The sequence below is a fragment of the Mustelus asterias genome, chromosome 8 (assembly GCF_964213995.1).
Source record: "Mustelus asterias chromosome 8, sMusAst1.hap1.1, whole genome shotgun sequence".
Classification (NCBI taxonomy): Eukaryota; Metazoa; Chordata; class Chondrichthyes; order Carcharhiniformes; family Triakidae; genus Mustelus; species Mustelus asterias.
The window spans coordinates 82,296,026-82,321,670 of record NC_135808.1 but is presented as its reverse complement, the minus strand read 5'-3'; the positions used below and the strand labels follow the sequence as shown (position 1 = coordinate 82,321,670).

At 40.8% G+C, this 25,645-nt stretch overlaps 1 protein-coding gene across 2 annotated transcripts in view; it reads right to left on the bottom strand.

Moving 5' to 3' along the window:
- Positions 1-351: 351 nt before the first annotated feature.
- Positions 352-25,645, bottom strand: part of gorab (golgin, rab6-interacting) — a 43,145-nt gene continuing 17,851 nt past the window's right edge. The window contains exons 1-5 of one of the 2 annotated variants that reach the window (XM_078218356.1): positions 17,962-18,038; positions 17,332-17,698; positions 14,530-14,631; positions 13,511-13,651; positions 352-2,941 (exon numbers count right to left, since the gene is read on the bottom strand). In XM_078218356.1, coding sequence (XP_078074482.1) covers positions 2,488-2,941; positions 13,511-13,651; positions 14,530-14,631; positions 17,332-17,698; positions 17,962-17,971 — 1,074 coding nt within the window. In that variant the 5' untranslated portion in view covers positions 17,972-18,038 and the 3' untranslated portion in view covers positions 352-2,487. Of the gene's footprint in view, positions 2,942-13,510; positions 13,652-14,529; positions 14,632-17,331; positions 17,699-17,961; positions 18,039-25,645 lie in introns of those variants that run through there. The other variant, XM_078218357.1, reaches the window with a different exon arrangement.

Genomic DNA, 25,645 nt, shown 5'->3' with positions numbered 1-25,645 from the left:
TTTATAACTGCATCCTACCCATGATTCATTAAAATATAAACCACCACAGATTACTTCCTCTAATCTGATGAGTAGCAAGTTTTAGAGACAATACAATTGATTTTAGTTTCTCCAGGCTAGGCAATTAATGGCTGGGATGGAGGAAAGAAACCACTAGCACGAATGCATACTGACATGTGGACATCTGATGAAAAGTTAGGTTCAGTCTAGGCTGTGATTTAATAACTAGGGTTTGTACTGGTGGGACCATTGTCCAACCATAGTCACTTTTTTTTTTAAAAAGGGAAGGGACGATGTGGGGAGGCAGGGGAGTTAGCAGGGAAATTAAAATGCAAGAATCCCAGCACCAGAGAGAGTTGCAATTTCAGATTTAATTTCACATAAATACATTTAAATGGGTTGATTTTGAATCAATTGAGTTATGCATAAATATAAAAATACAGTTTTGCGAAGTGAACAAGCTTAGAATAAACAAAAATAATGGACTCAAATCTGGTGTAAATCCATTTCATATACATTCTGCAATCAATGTATATAAATTAGTGTTAACGTCCACCCAAGTCTATGGAAGCAAACAATAAAATAAGGGTGGATCAGACAAACAAATACAAGTTATTCCATATTGGTCCAGCAGCCAATCAAAACAAGCATGAACAGCATTTGTGTTAAATGTGTTACCATGCAAGTTACAGGAGTGGGCATAAATATCTAAAAATCAAACAGTCTAGTTATTAAACAAAGGCATTCAATAAACTTAAAGGAGAAGATTTTTTTCACTTTCGCAGAACCTAATTTATAGAATTTGTTTTTATTTAATTTCTGTGTACAGGTACAGTGTCTCAAAACTGGCAACGTCAGGCAGAGTCCATGCCAGATTTCAGATCTTGCTGATTTTCAGAGAAAAACAAATCTGAAACTTAATTAAATTAATAGGTGACACATTAAATAAAGTGGAAAAGTTGTTTTCCATTCAAGTAGAATACAAAATATATCGAAGAAATAACACTTGAAAATGAACAAAATAACAAGGTAAGGCAGGCTGACTCACTGACTCAGGTTGGGTGGGGTCAAGGGTCGCTCAGACCATAAAAAAGACCAGTGTGGAAGCTGACAACTAGTCTGGCACATCATATGTATAAGATTTTGATGGGTATAAATAGAGTGAATGCAAGCAGGCTTTTTCCGCTGAGGCTAGGGGAGAAAAAAAACCAGAGGGCATGGGTTAAGGGTGAAAGGAGAATAGTTTAAAGGGAATATTTAAAGGGCTTCTTCACGCAGAGAGTGGTGGGAGTGTGGAATGAACTGCCGGATAAAGTGGTAAATGCGGGGTCACTTTTAACATTTAAGAAAAACTTGGACGGGTTCATGGATGAGAGGGGTGTGGAGGGATATGGTCCAAGTGCAGGTCAGTGGGACTAGGCATAAAATGGTTCGGCACAGACAAGAAGGGCCAAAAGGCCTGTTTCTGAGCTGTAATTTTCTATGGTTCTATGGTTCTATGACCGTGCCACTGCAGCACTGAATGGGATTGTCCTGCTAAGTTAACTTACTCATTTAATAACAATTAAAAGTGATGCATGGCAACATATAAAAATGTGCACTTTTTAGACAACTCTGGTTTTCAGATAGGCAAATTTGAAACACTGTACCTGTACAGCTAATTTTTATTACTCATCTCATTGCAACTCTCTTCTGAATTGGTCATAGTCCACTGCTTGTATAATATTCAAACTTTTTGAATCTTATAAAAAAGGTAGGTATCGACAGTTTAAAGCCAAGGCCAAGTTGGTATATTGCTGTAACACCTATAACAAGGCTCTACTACAGCAACCCTTTTAAACATTAAAATGTTAACATACTCTAGAAAATGACAGAATGAAAAACAAATCCAAAATTATACAAAAATGATGATCCAAATCATTTCATCTTCAAGCTCTTCATCATTATGGCTCCTTTGAAATAGTTTTAAACTTTTAAAAATACTTCAGAATTCAAGCAAACCTATAAACTAGTCATTATTAACAGCAAATTTAAACTTCGGAGAAAATGATTTGTTTATTCGAATATTTTAAAAAGTTTGTATAAAATTATGAATTCTCAAGGCAACTTTCTGACCAGTTAAATCTTAGAAGACTTCATGGAGAAACTAACTATATTGCACATATCAAAATTTACAGTAAGTTAGTGTCGTAGGAGACTCTATCAAGTATAGGAACACTTGTAAAATGCCTCAAGTTACAGGTCAATCTTCAGGTCTAAAATACCTCTCTGATTTTGTAATCTGTCTTACACACCCGAAACTTAATTTTTTTTTCACTGGTTGAATTCTTCATTGGTAAAATGTGAAGCACAAAAATTATGTAGAATATTTGGGCACTTTTCTGAATAATTGATGTTGGTATGGATTAAGTTGCCAACAGATGGATGATCATATTGTGGAAACCAACATCAATTTCACCCAAAACCATTGTGAAACACCGCACCCTCTCAGTTCATAGCAACTGGTGTTTGAATCGTCTCTGACATTGTATGATTCAAGTTCTCCGGTTGATTTTTAGCTTTGTCCTTTGAATCTTTCTCACCTGTGTCATTAGCAGCAGGGATCTCTTTTTTTTCAACTAATTTAACTGCGTGACTCAGATTGTCCCCCTCATGAACAGCCTGCTGTGCTGATTCATCACCTGCTTTAGTCTGATCAGTTTCCTTGAACATTTCCTGCTGCTGCAACATATTGTCCACGTCAATCTCTAGCTCCAGCCGCTCCTCATCTGTCTCCATTTCCAACTGATGCATCAGTTCCTCCAGCTTATTAGCTTTACGTAATTCATTCTGCTGGATTATGGTGAACAGATGCTCAGTTAACTGTTCCTTCAATTCAGTCTTCTTGTATAGATCCAGTTTTGCTGCAACGTATTCCACTTCTGCCTTATCATACCTCTTTCTGAGGGCAAGGAAAAGACGCATAATGAGCAAGATGAATTTTGTTCACTGTTCAGGATGTGAGTGCAAATATTATTCCAAGTCATTAAAATAGTTGCAAAGTGATAAAAAACAATGCACAATTCTGAATAACGTTTCTTTGTAAGGAACTTTCTGTTCTTGCTCCTCAGGTCCTATCAACACATAACTGTGTAATAGGAGAGCAGTTTACAAATCACCAGTTGTGTCATTACCAGCTATTAAGAGATGCACAATAGTCTAATAACTTTTTTCCCCCTCTCCCAACCAATGCCATTCCTTCATTTGATTTACCAACGTCTAGCTTTCACTTTTGCTACATCCACGAAGGAAATAGTCTAGTTTTCATTAACTCTTCCACGCTCTTCAGTGACAAGGTAAGGTCAAAACCTCAGAAGGTTGAAGAACTGCACATGCAGATGTTTTATGTTCTTAAATCTTTCCAATGAACACCGCTGCCATTGCAAGTGAGGACGGAGAAGTTGGCACTCAGCCAAATCCCCATCCACTGCAGTGGGACCAGAGAATTCAGGCCAACAAGATATGCAACAAAAACTATTGTAATATACAGTCAGTACAATGATTGTGGTAATTAAAGTTGTACTGTACATCTTAAAAGTTTCAAGCTCATTTTCAAAATCTGTTCCCAAATAGCCTGAAATAAACGTAGGTCTTGAAATGCTGTCAATATAAATTCAGTAGAACTGAACTGGTGTCTTGGCTGTCAATATAGTTGGTTTGAGAGAAAGACTCGACTATTAACCACTTCAACTTTGGAGATGTGAGGTACGCCTTTTTTAATTCATAGGGCATTTAGGGCATATAACATAGGGCATCGCTGGCTGGCCAGGATTTATTGCCTACCCCTAGTTGCCCAAGAGTAGTTGAGAGTCAACCACATTTCTGTGGCTCTGGAATCACACGTAGGCTGGACCAGCTAAGGACACAGACATTAGTGAACCTGATGGGTTTTTACAACAATCGACAATGGTTTCATGGTCATCATTAGACTTCTAATTCCAGATTTCTATTGAATCAAATTTCACTATCTCCAAAGATGTGCAGATTTGGTTGATTGGCCATGATAATTGCCCCTTAGAGTTAAGGAGATTAGCAGGGTAAATACATGGGGTTATGGGGATAGGGTGGGATTGTTGTTGGCTTGATGGGCTGAATGGCCCCCTTCTGCACTGTAGGGATTCTATGATCCTATCTGCCAGGGTGGGATTTGAACCTGGGAGCATTACCCTGGATCACTAATCCAGTAGTAATACCATTACGCCACTGACTCCCCTGTTTGGTGTAGTGTAGATTGTGAACAAGTGCAGTGAAAATATCTAATTCAATCAAGCATTACAACCCATCATTTAGTGCCACTACAATATTATTTTATGATGCTCTGAAGATCCAAATTTATTTGTTGAATAAACTACAGCTTGGATCAGGTCACAAGATTGTAACAGTGCTCTGGCTGACAGTACTGTAAAATCTCTTGTATGGATGCTCCAAATATGAATTGAAGGGAGTAGCACAGATAGGCAATACAACATTTCAGTAAGGATAAATAGGAGCAATGATATTTCACTTCATTATCCTGTAAATAAATGGTTATTGAGCAGACTTACATTGAGTTTACAGCATAAGACAGGTCAGGAGACCAATGCCCCTCTGGATAATTTTTCTCCTTCATTTACTTCAGACATCATCCCTTCTTCCCCATGTGTTTAGATATCCTTGCTGATCCTGAACAGTCTTTAACAAAGGCTGCAAACTTCATCCACAGACACTATTGAATGGATTTTGAGCTGAGCAGGATGCTGTGCTCTTCTTCCATCTTTGCTTCCACACTAATTACTACGAATCATAGAATCCCTACAGTGCAGGTGGCCATTCAGCCCATCGAGCTTGCACCAAAAACAAACCCACCCTATCCCCGTAACCCCACATGTTTACCCTGCTAGTCCCTCTGACATTAAGGGGCAACTTAGCAACCTAACCCACACTTGTCTGTGGGAGAAACCGGAGCACCCAGAGAAAACCCAGGCAGACAAAGGAAGAACATGCAAACTCCACACAGACAGTGACCCGAGGCCGGAATCAACAAACAAACAAAGAACAAAGAAAATTACATAACAGGAGCAAAGCTTTTGGTCCTCCAAGCCTGCACAAACCATGCTGCCAGTGTGAACTAAAACCCCCTACCCTTCCGGGGACCATATCCCTCTATTCCCATCTTATTCATGTATTTGTCCAGATGCCCCTTAAAAGTCACTATAGTATCTGCTTCCACTGCCTCCCCCAGCAGCGAGTTCCAGGCACGCACCACTCTCTCTGTAAAAAAAACTTGCCTCGTACATCTCCTTTAAACTTTGCGCCTTGCACCTTAAACCTGTGCCCCCTAGTAATTGACTCTTCCACCTTGGGAAAAAGCTTTTGACTATCCAATCTGTTCATGCCTCTCATAATCTTGTCGACTTCTATCAGGTCGCCCTTCAATCTCCAACATTCCAGTGAGAACAAACAAAGTTTCACCAATCTCTCCTCATAGCAAATGCTCTCCATACCAGGCAATATCCTGATAAATCCTCTCCCAAGCCTCCACATCCTTCTGGTAGTGTGGTGACCAGAATTGAACACTATATTCCAAGTGCGGCCTAACTAAGGTTCTATAAAGCTGCAACATGACTTGCCAATTTTTAAACTCAATGCCCTGGCCAATAAAGGCAAGCATGCCGTATGCCTTCTTGACTACCTTCTCCACCTGTGTTGCTACTTTCAGTGACTTGTGTACCCAGGTCCCTCTGCCTATCAATACTCTTAAGGGTACTGCCATTTGCTGTATATTTCCTATCTGTACTAGACCTTCCAAAATGCATCATAATAAAATAATATTGTAGTGGCACTGAATGGTGGGTTGTAATGCTTGGTCGAATTAGATATTTTCACTTTGCTTGTTCACAATCTACACTATACCAAACAGGGGAGGCAGTGGTGTAGTGGTATTGCTACTGGATTAGTAATCCAGAGATCCAGGGTAATGCTCCCAGGTTCAAATCCCAGGTCCCTGGCGCTGTGAGGCAGCAGTGTGAACCATTGTGCCACCCACTCGGTGAGAAGTCTTTTTCTCTTGGATCAGAATTTCTGATCCATCTGTCTCTTTTCCTCCTCTGGATCTTTCCATTGAGAATTGCCTGACTGACACTGGTCGTTTCAATTTCTCTGCTTCCCTCAATCAAACTCATCTCCATCTGAACTTGCACCATTGTTTTCTCACAATCAACCCTAACATTAGTATTTAACCCACGGATGGGGTGATGATGTTTTGTGAACATTTTCTATGAAACAGACTGAACAAACAACAACTTCTCCTACGTCTCCCTGAACCACATCTTCACCATTGAACATTAAGCCATTGTTTCCAAGACTATCACTGACCTCATTTGCTTTAGAGATCTTCACTCCAGTCTCCAATCTTGTGGTTAATTGATCCGATAGAAGTTCAATTTTGCTTCTAGTTTTCACCCTTCCTGAGTCTTCATATGGTTCATCGCAATCCTCCCTTTCTCAACCTCTTACTGCATTTCTGCCATTGATCATTATCCACTGTAAACCCACTGTCTCCCGCAGCTACTTTGATTACAATTCTTTTCATCTCACATCCTGCAAGATCCATATTCCACACTCCCAGTTGCAACAGGGATGGAGACACTGTTCTGATGATGCCTCTTTCCACACGAATGCTTCTGGACTCAATACAGATGAACAATGTTCAGATCATAAACACTGCCATCCCTTTGCTTAACCCTATTTTTGCGATTATTATTGCTGATGATTCAGCTTTTCCCATCTCTTGTATCTTTACCTGTCCTGTTACGATCTCCTTCTGTCTTCCAACACTGTCTCCTACCTTCCAGCACAGGCCTTCGTTTTCTAAAAAATTATTTTCCCCACATCTTCCTTTCTTACCTCTATTTGCTTAAAATGTTATATCTCTAATTTTCTTCTAGTTCTGACCACAGGTAATTGACCTGAAATGTTAACTTGGTTTCACTCTCCGCAGATACTGCCTGACCCGATTATTTCCAGCATTTCCTGTTTTCAATTTCAGAATTTTAGCACCTGCAGTATTTTGCATCAGTTTTGAAACAGGCCATTCATTGGTCCATGCTGCCATTTATTCCGAAAGGAACTTCACTCCTACCCATCTTCATGTAACCCATCAACACAGCCCTCTATTACTTTCTTCCTTATGCCTCTATCCTGTTTCCCCCTTGAATGCATCTATTTTTCCAAGTACTTCTTCTGGTAGCACATTACCATACAAAGAACAAAAGAACAAGAAAATTACAGCACAGGAACAGGCCCTTCGGCCCTCCAAGCCTGCACCGACCATGCTGCCCGACTTAACTAAAACCCCCTACCCTTCCGGGGACCATATCCCTCTATTTCCATCCTATTCATGTATTTGTCAAGACGCCCCTTAAAAGTCACGACCGTATCTGCTTCCACTACCTTCCCAGGCAAGGAGTTCCAGGCACCCACCACCCTCTGTGTAAAACATCTGCCTCGTACATCTCCTTTAAACCTTGCCCCTCGTATCTTAAACCTGTGCCCCCTAGTAATTGACTCTTCCACCCTGGGAAAAAGCTTCTGACTATCCACTCTGTCCATGCCTCTCATAATCCTGTAGACTTCTATCAGGTCGCCTCTCAACCTCAACCGATGAGTCTAACCTCAGTGGTAGGTAAGTTGATGGAGAAGATCCCGAGAGGCAGGATTTATGAACATTTGGAAAGGAATAGTATGATCAGAAGTAGCCAGCACGGCTTTGTCCGAGGCAGATCATGCCTTACGAGTCTGATTGAGTTTTTTGAACATGTGACTAGACACCTAGACGGGGGAAGAGCGGTAGATGTGGTTTATATGGATTTCAGTAAGGCGTTTGATAAGGTGCCCCATGCAAGGCTTATGGAGAAAGTGAAGGGGCATGGGATACAAGGGGACGTTGCTTTGTGGATTCAGAACTGGCTTGCCCACAGAAGGCAAAGAGTGGTTGTAGGTGGGTCTTATTCAGAGTGGAGGTCGGTCACCAGTGGGGTGCCCTAGGAATCTGTTCTGGGACCCTTGCTCTTTGTGATTTTTATAAATGACCTGGATGAGGAAGTGGAAGGATGGGTTGGCAAGTTTGCTGATGACACAAAGGTTGGAGGTGTTGTGGATAGTGTAGAGGGATGTCAGCAGTTGCAACGAGACATAGATAAGATGCAAGACTGGGCGGAGAAGTGGCAGATGGACTTCAACCTTGATAAGTGTGTGGTGGTTCATTTTGGCAGGTCGAATAGGATGGAGGAATATAATATTAAGGGTAAGACGCTTGGCAGTGCGGAAGAACAGAGGGTTCATAGGACGCTCAAAGTGGCATCGCAGGTAGAGGCTGTGGTTAAGAAGGCGTATGGAATACTGGCCTTCATCAACAGAGGAATTGAGTTTAGAAATCGGGAGATAATGCTGCAAGCTGTATAGGACCCTGGTCAGACCCCACCTGGAGTACTGTGCCCAGTTCTGGTTTCATTACAGAAAGGATGTGGAAGCCATAGAATGGGTGCAGAGGAGATTTACGAGGATGTTGCCAGGATTAAGTGGTATGCCTTATGAGGATAGGTTGAGAGAGCTAGGTCTATTCTCCTTGGAGAGGTGAAGGATGAGAGGTGACCTGATCGAGGTGTATAAGATGTTGAGAGGTATTGATAGAGTGGATTCTCAGAGGCTTTTACCCAGGGCTGAAATGGTTGTCACGAGAGGCCACAGGTTTAGGGTGCTGGGGAGTAGGTATAGAGGAGATGTGAGGAGTACGTTTTTCACTCAGAGGGTGGTGGGTGCGTGGAATCGGCTGCCGGTAGTGGTGGAAGTGAATTCGATTGAGTCTTTTAAGAGACTTTTGGATAGGTTCATGGAGGTTAGTAAGATAGAGGGTTATAGATGAGCCTAGAAGGTAAGGAAATTGTTTGGCGCAACTTGTGGGCTGAAGGGCCTGTTTGTGCTGTAGCTTTTCTATGTTCTATGTTCTAAGCTCCGTCGTTCCAGTGAGAACAAAGAAAGCTTCTCCAACTTCTTCTCATAGCTAATGCCCTTCATACCAGGCAACATCCTGGTAAATCTTTTCTGTACCCTCTCCAAAGCCTCCACATCCTTCTGGCAGTGTGGCGACCAGAATTGAACACTATATTCCAAGTGCGGCCTCACTAAGGTTCTATAACGCTGCAACATGACTTGCCAATTTTTAAACTCAATGCCCTGGCCAATGAAGGCAAGCATGTCGTATGCCTTCTTGACTACCTTCTCCACCTGCATTACCACTTTCAGTGACCTGTGTATCTGTACACACAGATCCCTTTGCCTATCAATACTCTTAAGGGTTCTGCCATTTATTGTATATTTCCTATCTGTATTAGACCTTCCAAAATGCATTAACTCACATTTGTCCAGATTAAACTCCATCTGCCATCTCTTCACCCAAGTCTCCAACTGATCTATATCCTGCTGTATCCTCTGATGGTCCTCATCATTATCTGCAAATCCATCAACCTTTGTGTCATCTGCAAACTTACTAATCAAACCAGTTACATTTTCCTCCAAATCATTTATATATATTACAAACAGCAAAGGTCCCAGCACTGATCCCTGAGGAACGCCACTTTGTCACAGCCCTCCATTCAGAAACGCACCCTTCCACTGCTACCCTCTGTCCTCTTTGACTGAGCCAGTTTTGTATCCACCTTGCCAACTCACCTCTGATCTCATGCAACTTCACCTTCTGCACCAGTCTGCCTGGAGGGACCTTGTCAAAGGCCTTACTGAAGTCCATGTTGACAACATCTACTGCCTTACCCTCATCAATCATCTTCGTCCCTTCCTCGAAAAACTCGATCAAGTTCCTGAGACACGACCTCCCCTTCACAAAACCATGTTGCCTCTCACTAATACGTCCACTGATTTCCAAGTGGGAATAAATCCCGTCTCGAAGAATCCTCTCCAATAATTTCCCTACCACTGATGTAAGGCTCACCAGCCTGTAATTATCTGGATTATCCTTGCTACCCTTCTTAAACAAAGGTACAACATTGGCTATTCTCCAATCCTCTGGGACCTCCCCTGTAGCCAGTGAGGATACAAATATTTCTCTCAAGGCCCCAGCAATTTCCTCCCTTGCCTCTCTCAGTATTCTGGGGTATATTCCATTAGGCCCTGGCGACTTGTCTACCTTAGTGTTCCTCAAGAACCCCAATACCTCCTCCTTTTGATCTCAACATGACTCAAACTATCTACACACCCTTTCCCAGACTCATCATCCACCAAGTCCTTCTCTTTGATGAATACTGACGCAAAGTACTCATTTAATACCTCGCTCATTTCCTCTGGCTCCACACATAGATTCCCTCCCTTGTCCTTGATTGGGCCAACCCTCTGCCTGGCTACCCTCTTGCTCTTTATATATATGTATAAAAAGCTTTGGGATTTTCCCTAATCCTGCTGGCCAATGCTTTTTTGTGACCGCTTTTAGCCCTCCTTACTCCTTGCTTAAGTTTCTTTCTGCTTTCCTTGTATTCCACACATGCATCGTGTGTTCCCAGCCTCCTAGCTTTGACAAATGCTTCCTTTTTCTCTTTGACTAGGCTCACAATATCTCTCGTTATCCAAGGTTCCCAAAACTTGCCATACTTATCCTTCATCCTTACAGGAATGTGCCAGTACCGAATTCCTGTCAACTTAGACTTGAAAGCCTCCCACATGCCAGATGTTGATTTGCCCTCAAACATCTGCCCCCAATCTACATTCTTCAGTTCCTGCCTAATATTGGAATTAGCCTTCCTCCAATTTAGCACCTTAACTTGAGGACTATACTTCTCTTTATCCATCAGTACCTTAAAGCTTACTGAATTGTGGTCACTGTTCCCGAACTGCTCCCCTACTGAAACACTGACCACCTGGCGGGGCTCATTCCTCAATACCAGGTCCAGTATGGTCCCTTCCCTAGTTGGACTATGTGCATAGTGTTTCAAGAAGCCCTCCTGGATGCTCCTTACAAACTCTGCCCCATCCATGCCCCTAGCACTAAGTGAGTCCCAGTCAATATAGGGGAAGTTAAAATCTCTCACCAAAACAATCCTGTCGCTTTTACACCTTGCCAAAATCTGCCTACATATCTGTTCCTCTATCTCCTGCTGGCAGTTGGGTGGCCTATAGTAAACCCCCAACATTGTGACTGCACCTTTCCTATTCCTGAGCTCTACCCATATTGCCTCGCTGTATGAACCCTCCGAGGTGTCCTCCTGCAGTACAGCTGTGATATTCTCCTTAACCAGTAGCGCAACTCCACCACCCCTTTTACATCCCTCTCTATTCCGCCTGAAACATCTGTATCTTGGAATGTTAAGCTGCCAATCCTGTCCTTCTCTTAACCAAGTCTCTGTAATGGCAACATCATCATAGTTCCTAGTACTAATCCAAGCTCTAAGTTCATCTGCCTTACCCGTTACACTTTTCGCATTGAAACAAATGCACTTCAGTCCACCAGACCCTCTTTGATTAGCAACCCCACCCTGCCTGCTGCTTCTCTTACTGGCCCTACTCTCTGGCTCCCCTTCAGCTAATTCACCTTTGCTTTGGTTCCCACCCCCCTGCCAAACTGGTTTAAATCCTCCCGTGTGACACTAGCAAACTCCCAGCCAGAATATTTATACATCGGGTAAAGAAATTCCTCCTGAATGCCCGACTCAATTTATTAGTGACCTCTGGTTCTGGTCTAATACAATCTTTTCCACAATTGCCCTATCAATCCCTTAAGACTCCATCAGAAACTCCCTCAGTTTTCCCTTTTGTATCCTTATATAAATGAATAGCAGGATTGTTTTTAAAAACAGCTTTAACCTGCTTCACTACTTTTCGTAATATGTACCTGTACCCCGAGATTTCTTTGCTCCCCATCCCATTTAGACGATTATCCAAGCAGTACGTGACTTCTGTATTCTTATGTGTCATTGCATAAGATACAGCTGCAATTAATTTTCCAATTAACTATAAAAGTTTATTAATAGTTTGTATTTTGTTGCAGTCTCCCACACACTCCCTACATCAAATGCTGCTTTGATTATATTTCAATGAAATTCATTCTAAGTAAGGGGCAAAGGGCACATTATCTGCACCAATTAACTGATCATTTCTTATGTTCAATGAGATTCACACCAAATGCCAGCAAGGACTTATTTTAGTTTTGTTAGTGAAACCTGTAAAGCGATGATATTATTCTCTTCACTGGATTAATACACCATTTTTCCCAACTTCAAAATCTTTTGAAACATAGTTGTTAGTGACACAGTTACATCTAAGCCTCAATTGTTACAAAACCAGAGAGATCATTTTGGCTGCTAAAGCTAACATTCAGCTCTAGTCTGAGCCCATGTTTCGATCACACACAGATGAACAGATAGTTTTTCTTATTTTTATATCATATGCATTGTACACATGACAAACATTAAACAAAATGTTATTTTTACTCCAGGGCCGATACAGTCATCCTAACAACTTAATTCTTAATCCAAGTATAAAATTCCAATATAGAATTTTCCATTTCTATAAAACTTCTGTTCTAAGCATAAAATGTTTTATTTAAAAGAAACTATAGCATGCAAGATGTTTAAGTGTCAATTTACCGAAAGTAAACCATTCAAACAGCCAATAATCAGAGGGTAAAATGTTTAATTTTTTTGTTGATCATGTTTATGTTGAATTACTGACAATTATAATTCGTTATAGTCAGAGAATATGAAAATAGTTTTCTCAGCAAATCACAAATTAATCAGGATTCAAAACAAGTTGTAAACTACCTCGAATTTAAAAAGTATATTACAAATGGTTCATACAGCTCAGTGGGTAAATCCACATGATGCTCTCTGTAGTTAGGCAGTGTGAGCTAAAGATAGAATTTGGTTTAGGATCTCAGATAGTGAAATTGGGACATTTGACCGGAATTACAATTCGATCCCTATCCAATAACTGTTTCTATAAGTACCTGGAGAGTGATCAGCATCAGCTGTGATCAGTCATATAGCTCATGACGTTCACATGAAATTTTATACTAATTCAATGAGAGTGAGGTGATTGAATACCCCAAATTCTTTATAGGTATTAATAAACTCCTTGTGCAACTTCAATTTTCAATAACTTTAAACAGCACATGAAAACATAATTCATTAATATTGCCAATGATTCTTCATTTTACTTCAGATGCTGACTGATTGAAAATGGTGACAGAAGAAAAGATGGACTGTGTGTTACAAAACTGAAGTCCATAACTAACATTAAAAACTTAAAGCAATTATGTTTTCCTTGCTGTTTATAGTTTGCTGTCATACCTACACCAAGTTTGAAGTTGTACAAAGACTTTTATGAACGTCCTGTATTTGCAATTCTTTAATTAGAATGGTCATAACTGGACCTGGATGGTTAGAACGGAAACAGTGGCTTGTGCCTTAGAGGGCAAAGATATTCTTACTTAGCCTGATAATATTCCCAGCTGGACTGTTCAATCCGATTCCGTAAGATGTTGACATCACTTGATAACAAATCGTCCAAGGTCTGAAGTTCCTTTTGGATCTGCTTTAGTTTCACAGTTTCTGCCATTGTTCGTTTAGACCTGAAATGCATAACTGGTTAGAACTACTATAGACATGTAGCGATTGACAACTTACCACAACAACCCATTTAAATTTTAAAAACTTTAGATGGAGCTGAAGAAAATCTAATGACTGATGTCTATACAAGTTCTTAAATTTAACACTTAACATTGTCACGTATTAGGTGTGCATTCCTTATTTTCAAAACCCCTCATTACTTCAGTAGGCAATTACTCCTTCGCTTATACGTGTGCAAAGTTATTGATTGTCCTTCCTGACCACACTCAAGTAGCCAGCATGCAATGGAGTCTGAACTGAGCGCTAGGACAAAGGCAACAGACGCATGGGAAGACCCACCACCTGCAAGTTTCCCACCAAGCCACACACCATCCTGACTCGGAACTATATCGCCATTCCTTCACTATCTTTGGGTCAAAATCCTGGAACTCCCTACCTAACAGTACACTGAGGTGTAGTTACAGCACATGGACTGCAGTAGTCCAAGAAGCGAGTTAATCACCATCTTCTCAAAAGCAAATAGGTATGGGCAATAAATGCTTGCCTAGCCACTGATGCCCACATTACATAAAAGAATAAATAAAATAATGGTTGGCTGCACTAAGTTAGATGGTCAAGATGTTGCAAATAAGTGGTTGTTGGAAAATTACCAAATGTTATTGTGTTAACCTGGGATATGAATGCTGTGCTCTAGCGTCATCCAAACTGGGACAAATTTGACAATGTAGGGAAAAAAAACCTATCCAATGGCCCAAAGTTTGGTGTGAAGTAACTTCTTTGAATATCAGCTCTGAAGGGATACAATAGTACATAAAACAAATGAGGGTTGATGGGCCAATCTAGTGAGTCAGCTTATCCTGCTGTTAAGAATGTTCCATACCTTTCTGCAATGGCCTTTGAAAGAAGGGCTTTCTTGCGTTTATTCTTCTCTTCCATTAATCGTTGTTCCAGTTGCAACTGTTCCAGACGTGATCTCTCGCGCCTGTGGAAAAATAAAATTGACTTGTGCGGTTTCTTTACAATTTTTTCCTTACTTCCTGTGAGCTGACTTAGCCAACAGCTCACCAATACTGTTTCTTTGTTGAACAGATTGAGCAGTGGAAAAATAGAGAAGTAAAAATACAAATGCAAGGAAGTCTTTGCTTCAAGTCAGAGGATGATTCTGACACCTGTTATTTTTCCCCTCATGTCAAATCACTTGTTGGATATTTCCAACATTTGTGTTTTTAACGAAAATAGTCAGTTACCACTTCAAAATTAAGTGTGTGCCATCTTCTATTCAATTAGACTATTTAAATGGCATAACAGCTTTAACAACATATGATTGATTTGATTTGAATAATTTTGATTGATTTATTTGACATCATAGTGCTAACAGATTAGCATCGGCCTTGTGGCACAGTGGTAGCGCCCTACCACAGGGCCAGAAGCTCTGGGTTCGAGTCCAACGACAGGGCTTGTTGGCCGTGGAAGGAAAATTCAACAGCCAATAATCATCTTGAAAATCTTTCCTCAAAAAGAGTAAAACAAAAACCATATGAGTGTGAAGATATGCTAACAACACTTTTTATAACCATGGTAAACACGGTTATAAAGAGTGCACTAATGTGTTACACCCGAGAGGCATCATCCATCATTCCTGATAATTCAAAGTAATTTTTACACAAAGTAAAATAGGAAAATAGGCATTTAGTGCTAAAAAATTAATATGAATTAAACAGCTTTAATTAAGAGTAGACATGTATGCCTATTATATGTGTTGCAGAGCTGCTGGTACTAAAGTTTTGCTGTACTGAGAATGTATTAAGTAGAACCGAGTTTTCTTACACTAGGGGACAGGGAGGTGCCAGCACTATTCATTGGCATAGACTTTCTTTGGTGAACATTTGTTGATGGAATGGAGTGGTCAATGTTGGGGAATGATTTTCAACTTTAGCCAGCCATAGTCTACAAGAAATCCGAAGTGTACAGTGCAGCCCAATTCAGATCAAAGTTCCTCGTGTTCCATCACATTTCCTGACAGATTAACAAACAGGAGCAAAAATCTCACATCTACAGGCAGCTACAGTAGAACACTGATGACCCCTCAAATTCTTAATCTGAATTTGGGGGGTGGTGAAGGAGTAATGATGGAGAGAGAAAGAAGGGAGAGCAATCAATGTTCTATGTAAGCAAACTGTATCGTGCAAGTAAATTGCATTGGCTCAAGAGAAAATACTGTACAATAATATACAGAACAAATTTGCTGTACATTAAAAGGATGGACCATAATGTATGAAAAACTGATTGGGTGGCATGGTGGCATAATGGTTAGCCAGGGACCTGGGTTCGATTCCGGCCTTGGGTCACTGTCTGTGTGGAGTTTACGTTCTCCCCATGTCTGCATGCGTGTCTTCCGGAGGCTCCGGTCTCCTCCCACAATCCAAAGAAGTGTAGGTTAGGGAGATTAGTGGGGTAAATAGCACTGTCAGAGAATCAGTGCAGACCCAATGGGCTGAACGGCCTCCTTCGGCACTGCAGGGATTCTATGAATATTCTATGGCACTTCTCCACGTATTTCAGAAACTCCATCTTCATAATACAAGAGCAAAACTACTTTTGTTACATCTGAGTGAATGGGAAATGACAGGAATTATCATGTTGAAGTTTCTCCATTTGCTCCCTTGGACATACATCTATGTCAATGACCCCGCTCTTTGGTCTGAGTACACCCAAGTGGTATGGAGACCAATAACACTTCCTCCCCACATCATCATGAGCCTTGGAGAGGGTGCAGCCCCGAGATATCATTCACCAGAATGATACCTTGGCTAAAAAGCTTGTATACCCAAAATATGGAAGATTAAGGGGCAATCTAAAGTTGTTGTTTATATACAATAAGTTAAATAGAAACATTTTTTTCTGGATGGAGAATCCAGAACAAAGGGGCATGAACTTAAACCTAGAGATGTATTGTTCAAGGATGAAGCCACTTTATCACAAATGTTGAGCCATTCAGGTTAAATTAATTCAAAATTTCAAAACTGAAATTAATTGGATATTTTGGCAAGGGTACTGAGGCATATGGAACTATAGCAGGTAAATGGAATGAAAATAGGGAACAGTCATGATCAAATTGAATGGCAGAAGAGGCTCGAGTTGCTTATCCCTGCTCCCATGTTAGAAAATTAAGCTTGCATCTCATCTTCTATGTTCACCTAAGTACAATGGGCGGCACGGTAGCACAGTGGTTAGCACTGCTGCTTCACAGCTCCAGGGTCTTGGGTTCAATTCCCGGCTCGGGTCACTGTCTGTGTGGAGTTTGCATATTCTCCTCGTGTCTGCATGGGTTTCCTCCGGGTGCTCCGGTTTCCTCCCACAGTCCAAAGATGTGCGGGTTAGGTTGATTGGCCAGTTTTAAAAAATTGCCCCTTAGAGTCCTGGGATGCGTAGGTTAGAGGGATTAGCGGGTAAAATATGTGGGGGTAGAGCCTGGGTGGGATTGTGGTCGGTGCAGACTCGATGGGCCGAATGGCCTCCTTCTGCACTGTAGGGTTTCTATGGTTCTATGATCTTACTCCAATGCAATTGACTACTCTTCCAAGGACCATGCTGCATTGAATCCAAGTTAATCAGACGAAAGCTTGAATAATTGACCAATGTATCAATGGGTAATTTCATATTTATTTCTAAACTTACTAACAATTCCACCCCTTTGATCTGTTCTGTCGATAACTCTTGAACTGAGGAATCTTGGAATGTAAATGATGCTTTGGGTCCAGGTTTATCTGTATCTTTCTGGTGGCTTACTCCAATTTCAGTTGGTTGTTTTTCAGTCATTTGCAGAGCCTGCTCTGCTTCTAGTTTGGGTGATGGCAGCTCTGTGGCTTGTGTAGGCTTCATCTTTGGTTTGGACAATTGTTGATCCTGAAGATTATGAGCAGCTTGATTTTGCTGAGTAGTTTTGTGACTTTGCAGCTGCTGCAATGCTCGTTCCCTCTGAAGTTGCTGACGATTTTTGTTTGTTGACGGTGTTCGTTTAAATTTTTCTGGCTTGGAGATCAATGGATCTGGAAATAACGTTTAAAAATGTTAGTTTTATTGCACTCAACAACATGGCCAAAAATTGGTATCAACTCAAATACCAAGGATGTCATATGACTAACCACAAGGACAATTCTTACTCTCTATTCAGGATATGTAATTTCTCCTTCATATTATAATACATTAATGTATTGCCATATTTCATGGCTCCAACACATTTTACTGCACAAGCTTGAAGTTCAGAGCGTTGAACTTGCTTTATTTCTAAAAGAAAATGGTCATATGGTACCTGGAAACATTGGAACAGATCCTGGAAGATGTGCGTGCTTAATGCAACTGGCCCCAATAGATCAATAGATAAGCAAGATTCATTCCCAGCCCCATGTTGGACCATATTATACGTACAGGGGCTAAACCCAAACGCAAGCTCTTTCCTACATCATGAAAAACATACAAGCCATATCCTTAATATTTGTTTTAAAAACGTGCCATTCATTTGTACATGCTTATTGGCATACAATTAAAGGTTAAAACCAACAGATGATCACATATTTCTTAAAATTCTTATCAAACCTTGTATATTTTCCACAGAATGTGCATTCAGCAACAACTGATGGTTGTACAATAATAGAAAAGATCATTTTCTCAAGTACCTATGATCCAGTTCCCAATGAGTCCCCAGAATTGAATTTGAAACTCCAAAAACAAGAGATGATTTTTATCTGCTCTGTAAAGGGAGCTGGAACATGCAATTGCAGAAAACTGGGATCAAGAGGTTGTGGGGCACTTTCCATAGCTCAAACACACATCTCTTACTTCCATAGCTTTCATTATGAATCATTGAATGACATATGAACATACGAACTGGGAGGAGTAGGCCACTCAGCACCTCCCCCCCACTATTCAATAAAGATCATGGTTAATCTGACTGTAATCTTCCGTCTACTGCTGGTATTCCTTCATCCTTTTGTTTATCAAGAATCTATCTACCTCTGCCTCCACTGCCTTTTGAGAAAGGGAGTTCCAATGACACTCTACCCTCAAGAGAAAAATATCTCTGTTTAAATAAATGACGAGAGATCCAAGATTGAAGTCCCAAATTAAAAGACAAAGACAGGAATCTAAAACAGGTCCGATTAAACGCAAGGAACAGATAAATAGGCTCCACATTAAAGACAGAGCTGTAGGGAACAGATTTGAAGCACAGAGGATATTTTGAAGCAATGGAGTTCTGTTTAGTACTGCCAAAGATCTGATAATGTACTTGAAAGGTGAAGCTTTCAGAGGAGAGGAGTCTCACAGGACGAGAGTGAAACCTTGGAGGTGAACCGTTCGAGTGAGAGCAAGATTTCCGAGGAAATGTGGTGGAGGCAGGTTCAATCGGAGTATTCAAGAGGGCATCAGGTTATTATTTGAATAGAAACAATGTGCAAAAATATGGGGAAAAGGCAGGGAATGAGACAAAGCCATAATGCTCATTTGGTGCAGACATGATGAGCAGAATGGCCTCCTTCTGTGCCTTAACAATTCTGAGAGTTCTTTGACCGTGGAGACTGGATGCCCCCATGAAAAGTAGAGTATCAGCGAGACCGGACAGCTCACAGTATAACAAACCACAGTATAACAACTGGGTTCTTGAGAAGTCCAGAGAATCTATCATTTGCTTTGAGTGTGGAGGACAGAATGGTGGCCCAGAAGGGTGGCACAGGGTTAGCACTGCTGCCGTGCAGCCAAGGATCTGGGTCCAACTTTAGCCTTGGGTGACTGTGTGGAGTTTGCACATTCCCCTTGTGTCTGTGTGGGTTTCCTTCGGGTGCTCCGGTTTCCCCCCTCAGTCCAAAGATATGTAGGTTAGGTGGATTGACCATGCTAAATGGGCAGGGTTACAGTGATAGGGTGGGGGTTTGGGCCTGGGTAGGATGCTCTTTTGGAGAGTTGGTGCAGAGTCAATAAGCCAAGTGGCCTCCTTCTGCACTGTAGGGATTCTATGGCTCTATGGTGGTGTGTCTGTCTAGTTTGCCAGCTGGTTCGCATGTACTCCATACTTGCCCTGAATTGTTTTATCTTTCCAAATTTGTATGTACCTGTAAAGAGATAGTTGGGGTTTGTATTGTAATATTTCCAACTTTTTTTGTCTGGCACAATATTGTTTCATTTGTCTTGTTTAATAAATGTTTTATTCTTTTTGTTAAAAATTCATCAGCAAACCCCTGTGAATTTGTTCAGTAACTTATCTCAACAGTTTCTAAACAAAAGTTAGTATATACCATGCTGAGTTTCACTCTGATGTGTCCAGTATTATCAGCTGGGATCGTAACAGTAGTAAAGGATATTGTACAATAACCCCCAGGGCAAAATATACAATACATTAATTGGTTCACCACTTCACTCAAAGCAACGATCATCACAAAGTATTTTGCTGACACCATATGCTAACATCAGTTGTCTAGGTTAAAAAGAAATTTTTGAAGATTGAGGTTTTATTGGTTTGATTCTTTCATCGTTGTAATTTATGTATAAATCAGTCTGGGTTTGGAAATGTTTATTGGTGTTCTTCACACATACATTATAAGAGAGAAAATTAATTCCAGGATAATGCCAACTTTATGAAATAGGAAAATGATGTCGTGGAAATCTATTCCTTATATAAATTACATTTTTATAAACTAGTGTGCATAATTGTGGTTCTTAAATGGCTATAATCATAATTTAGTGTTTTAAAAGTGGCACCAAGAATCCATTTTTAATTACATATCTTAGACTGTAGTTGGATAAATTAAAAATCTGTCACTGCCTCAACACTTCTTAAAAGAGTCTTAGAATGTCACACAAGTTACCAACTATGCCCTATCTGAATTTAATCTGCAGATCAATTGGCACTGAAGATCAACAGAGATTATTGAAGCTTATTGCCATAAAATTGTGTGTGTGTGTGGTGGTGGCAGAGGGAGGGTGGGGGGCACGGTTGGAAGGAGCAGAACAACTTTCCCGACAAATCCTACTGTAGATGTTAGCAATGCAGCTGGTACACAATACCGCTCCAATTACGACATTATTGCTGCCGTAGTATGCATGCTTAAAACAGACCTTCCACATGCGAGAATAATTTTTTGTAATCATCACACCTGAAGCATGAGAAAATATAATGTGTGTTAAGGCTGTCTAGCACCTGCAATAGTATTAATTATCTTGGCCTTCAGTAGAAATGGTTGGTATGGCTCCTGCTCCAAGACCGCAAGGAATTACAAAAGATCATGAATGTAGCCCAATCCATCACGCAAACCAGCCAGCAAGCCAGTGTCCATTGACTCGGTCTACACTTCCCGCTGCCTCGGCAAAGCAGCCAGCATAATTAAGGACCCCACGCACTCCGGACATTCTCTCTTCCACCTTCTTCCTTCGGGAAAAAGATACAAAAGTCTGAGATCACATATCGACTGACTCAAGAACAGCTTCTTCCCTGCTGCTGAATGGACTTACCTTGCATTAAGTTGATCTTTCTCTATACCCTAGCTATGACTGTAACACTACATTCTGCACTCTCTCGTTTCCTTCTCTATGAACGGTATGTTTTGTCTGTATGGTGCGCAAGAAACAACACTTTTCACTATGTTAATACACGTGACAATAATAAATCAAATCAAAATGTGCTGAAAATTTTGAATGAGTCATCAGGTTACTTGTGCAATAACTTATTAAATGATGCATACTTTGATATCCCAAAGACACTTCAAATCATTGTTCATTCCATCTCAGCCTATTTAAATAGATTAATAGATGGTCCACTTATTATTTAAACCAGCAGGTGGACCAGGGTAGTTTGAAATTATGTGCCCTTTATCTCATACATCAGTGTGCAAGACTGGAAGACTACCAATACCTGGATATGGTTACATCCAGCTGGCTCATAAAACTAATTTAATGGTTATTTAATTATATTTTTATTGACAGAAAATTAGATGCTCCAGGTATTCAGAAAACCTTTTGTTATGTAGTATTCACTAAGCAAACTGGTGACATCTGGTGGCTGAATCAAGATTGTCTGTCAACATCATCCTATACTAGATCTAAGATATCATGGTACATAAGCAACGACAAGTAGCTTACAGAACTACTTCATTGGAATTTGGGAAGAGCAAAAATACACAAATAAGTTAGAGTCGCATAGCATTCATAGGGTTTTGATGTGCCATTTCTCTTGATTTAATTAGATTGGCTTTTGAGGAACAAGAGTGCAATTATTCAACATGGACCAAACAAAAGACTTGGGTGGCATTTTCTGACCCCGCTGCACACAGAGCAGATCATGCCAATCCCAGTACGTGTGCCGAAAAACGGGTTTAGCGCCTGGTCCCAAACAGTTGGCAATCATCCTGGTCCCCTGCTACTGGTACAAACCAGATCATGCCCAGAAAGGGCGTAGGGCCGATTAGCAGATTTGAGGTAGCATTTAAATATGCTTAAGCCATTCAATGCCAGATTTTCCCAACTCCCAGAGTCTTCTGACATTCAGGCACGGTGCGAATCCAGCGGGAATCACTCATGAGACCAGGCATGATGACCATGCTGGGGTCTCGGAATCCACTGAAGCCCCCAGGAGTTTGAGGACATGTCTGGGCAGAGCCCATCTAGTACACTGGCAGCGCCAAGGAGGTGGGGCCTGAGTGGGGAGTCATGACGGGAGACTTATTAGGAGTGCCCCAATGCCGTGTGTCGGGAGAGGGGGGAGGGGGGTGTTCCGATGTCCACGGGAGGAGGGAGTCTTCCCAGTGCTCTGAGAGATCAGGGCGCCCTTTCAAAACAGCGTCTGATCACTTTGCAGCCATGCTCATTGGCATGTTTAGGCCCCACCCCTCCCCGAACCAGCACGCAGCTCACCATTATCCCAAGAAATGACTAAGCTCGGGGCGATTGTGGTCCGGTCTGCACCGGTTGCTCCAGTTTTCTCACCATTTAGACACTGCGTCATTTTTTGAGAAAATTTTGCACTTGCTTTATTATTACAATTCATGAAAGCTTATCCATCATTGATATCAGGATGTGGAAAAGATTGAAAGGGTGCAGAGGCGATTTACAAGGATGCTGCCTGGATTGAGTGGCATGCCTTATGAGGATAGGCTGAGGGAGCTCGGTCTTTTCTCCTTGGAGAGACGTAGGATGAGAGGAGACCTAATAGAGGTATATAAGATGTTGAGAGGCATAGATCGGGTGGACTCAGAGGCTTTTACCCAGGGTGGAAATGGCTGCTACGAGAGGACACAGGTTTAAGGTGCTGGGGGTTAGGTACAGGGGAAATGTTAGGGGGTGGTGAGCGAGTGGAATCGGCTGCCGTCAGTGGTGGTGGAGGCAAACTCAATAGGGTCTTTTAAGAGACTCCTGGATGAGTACATGGAGCTTAATAGGATGGAGGGTTATAGGTAGGCCTAAAAAGGTAGGGATATGCTCTGCATAACTTGTGGGGCCGAAGGGCCTGTTTTGTGCTGTAGTTTTTCTATGTTTCTATAATCTAGATCTAACTCAAACCACGGTGCATGTAAAGGAAACAAGGCTAATTTTATAAATATATCCAAATAGATCTCCATCAGACTGGTAGCTGACTTTGAAGCGAGGGCGAGTGTGGAAAGAATTAGTTAAACTCCTGTTGGATAGGTATTCCCTGCAATATTGAAATACCTCAAATAAACTCGTGACCGTTCATCAAACAAGGAACAAATAAAACTGGTGAAGCGGTGCTCGCTTTTCCATGTGAATACAAACTATTAACAGAACTTTCACATTCCTGTCACTGGCATTAAATTTTTCATACAAATCATTCCAACAGCAACTTCATGGAAGTCTCCCAAATTAATTTCTATAATTTACCTGCATTAGATAAATAACTTAGTTAAAAATCACTGGAGGGTGTCCTGGTAATTAAAACAACAGTGGTCAGCCCATTCTACACTAGTCTTCAAAGGAAGATCAATCAAAGCAGAGTGACAGTTCCAAAACTCACTCGAAATATTCCAACAGTGTTCTGCTCTCATACCTAGGCTGGCCATCGAATCACAATTAGTATCAATTTTAGTAAACAGAATACAGATAAGCCAGGGTAAACCTTACAAGTACTGCACAATTTTTGTTTCTTCTAGTTGGGAAAACATTTAGACAGATCATCGGTTATTGGCTTTTGAACATTAAAATTGCATAATAAAACTCCTAAATTAATCCCTATATGTGTTACATGCAATAGTTATTATTTCTTCCATAAGCCTTCAATGTCTTATGAAAATTTAGTTTTCTTTCCCTGACTGCAACCAAATTTGGCACAATTATTGTGTTTTCTGAAAAAGGGTCTCTATAGAACAAAAGCTTATGAATGAAGAAGGTTTGATACTTCAACATTCTCTCTTCCTCTAATTTAGGCACAAAAATCACTCAGTGAACGAGCTAGGAGATTTTGATATTAAGGACATTAATGAAAGTTTTTTTAGTTTGGTATTAGCTGTTAATCTCCTCATAGAAGTTACATGCAGGTTAACTTGACAATTTTAGACCATTTAGATAAGCTGGTCTCCCGGAAGTCTATTTGAGGGACAAACCAAGCACTCAATTCATGTGCAAGTGTGCAGATGATTTGTTCAGATTCTTGCCTAATTGGCAATCTTTACATCTTAACAGTTATTTATCTAACACTTTGACTTTGGTTCCTGCCCTGGGGAATATTTATCATGCACTTTTCAGATCAGCGAGTTTGAACTAAAGTCTTTAAAGTGGGGATAATGAGGCATACAAACTTCCATAGCTGGTCAGGAAATGATTAAAAAGCTACCCAAATTTTCACACACAAGTTTGCAAACTATCTTTACTATTGTATAAGTTAAGCAAGTTTAACATAGTGAAAAGATACATTACCCGTGTTATTCAATCACTCACAGCATTGCATGTGGGGAACAAAGACCAAGAGCATACTTCAGGTAATGCAGGGGTTAGAGGCTACACTGAACCAGAGTGTGCAGATCTAATTTAATCCACATTGCTAAATCTTGCATTTGGATGCAACCTTATTTTTGAATGATATGATTTTAAAAAGAGATTTGCATTTACATATGTAGTGCTTTTCACAACTACCAGACTTCTCAAAAGCACATTACAGCTCATGAAGTATTTTTGAACTGTAGTCAGAATGGTAATGCAACTTGTACAGTAGTTAAACAGCAAAAAAAAGGAAAATTGGAAAGAAAGGTGCAGCTGATGGAAGCATAGGAGTCACTCTGCCTTACAGACCCAGGGGCGGGGGGATGCAAAACTGCATGCAGCAGCAGTGGGTGTAATTACAGTGAAAGGTTTTATAGAAATTTATCATGGAAACTGTCTAGTTGACAAAAATGAGAACAGGAAGCAGGCTTTGTATTATTTTTCATTATTCTTTTTTATGGGGTCTGGGCATTGCTGGCAAGGCCAGCATTTTTGCCCATCCCTAATTGAGCTTGAATTGAATAGCTTGCGAGGCCATTTCAGCTGGCAAGTCAGAATCACCCACATTGCTATGGTCTGGAATCACATGTAGGCCAAATTGGGTAAGCCTGGCACATTTCCTTCCCTAAAAGGGCATTAGGGAACCAGATGAGTTTTCACAACAATCAATGATCGCTGGCATGGTCATCATTACTGAGACTAGCTTTATATACCAGACTTATTAATTGAATTTAAATTGCAGCATCTACTGTGGTGCGATTTGAACAAGTGTACTGAGTATTAGCCTGGGATACTGGATTACTAGTGACATTACCATTATACTACCACCTCCCCAGAAAGGTATATAAAGTAATATTTTATAGGCGGCAAATGCTGCGTACAGATGTCAGGATTTGTAACATTACACAGGGCATTGCACTATCAGTGACATTACCACGACACCAACATCTCCCAGAAAGATATACAAGGTAATATTTTGTAGACAAGAAGCGCAGATGTAAGGATCTTTAATATGT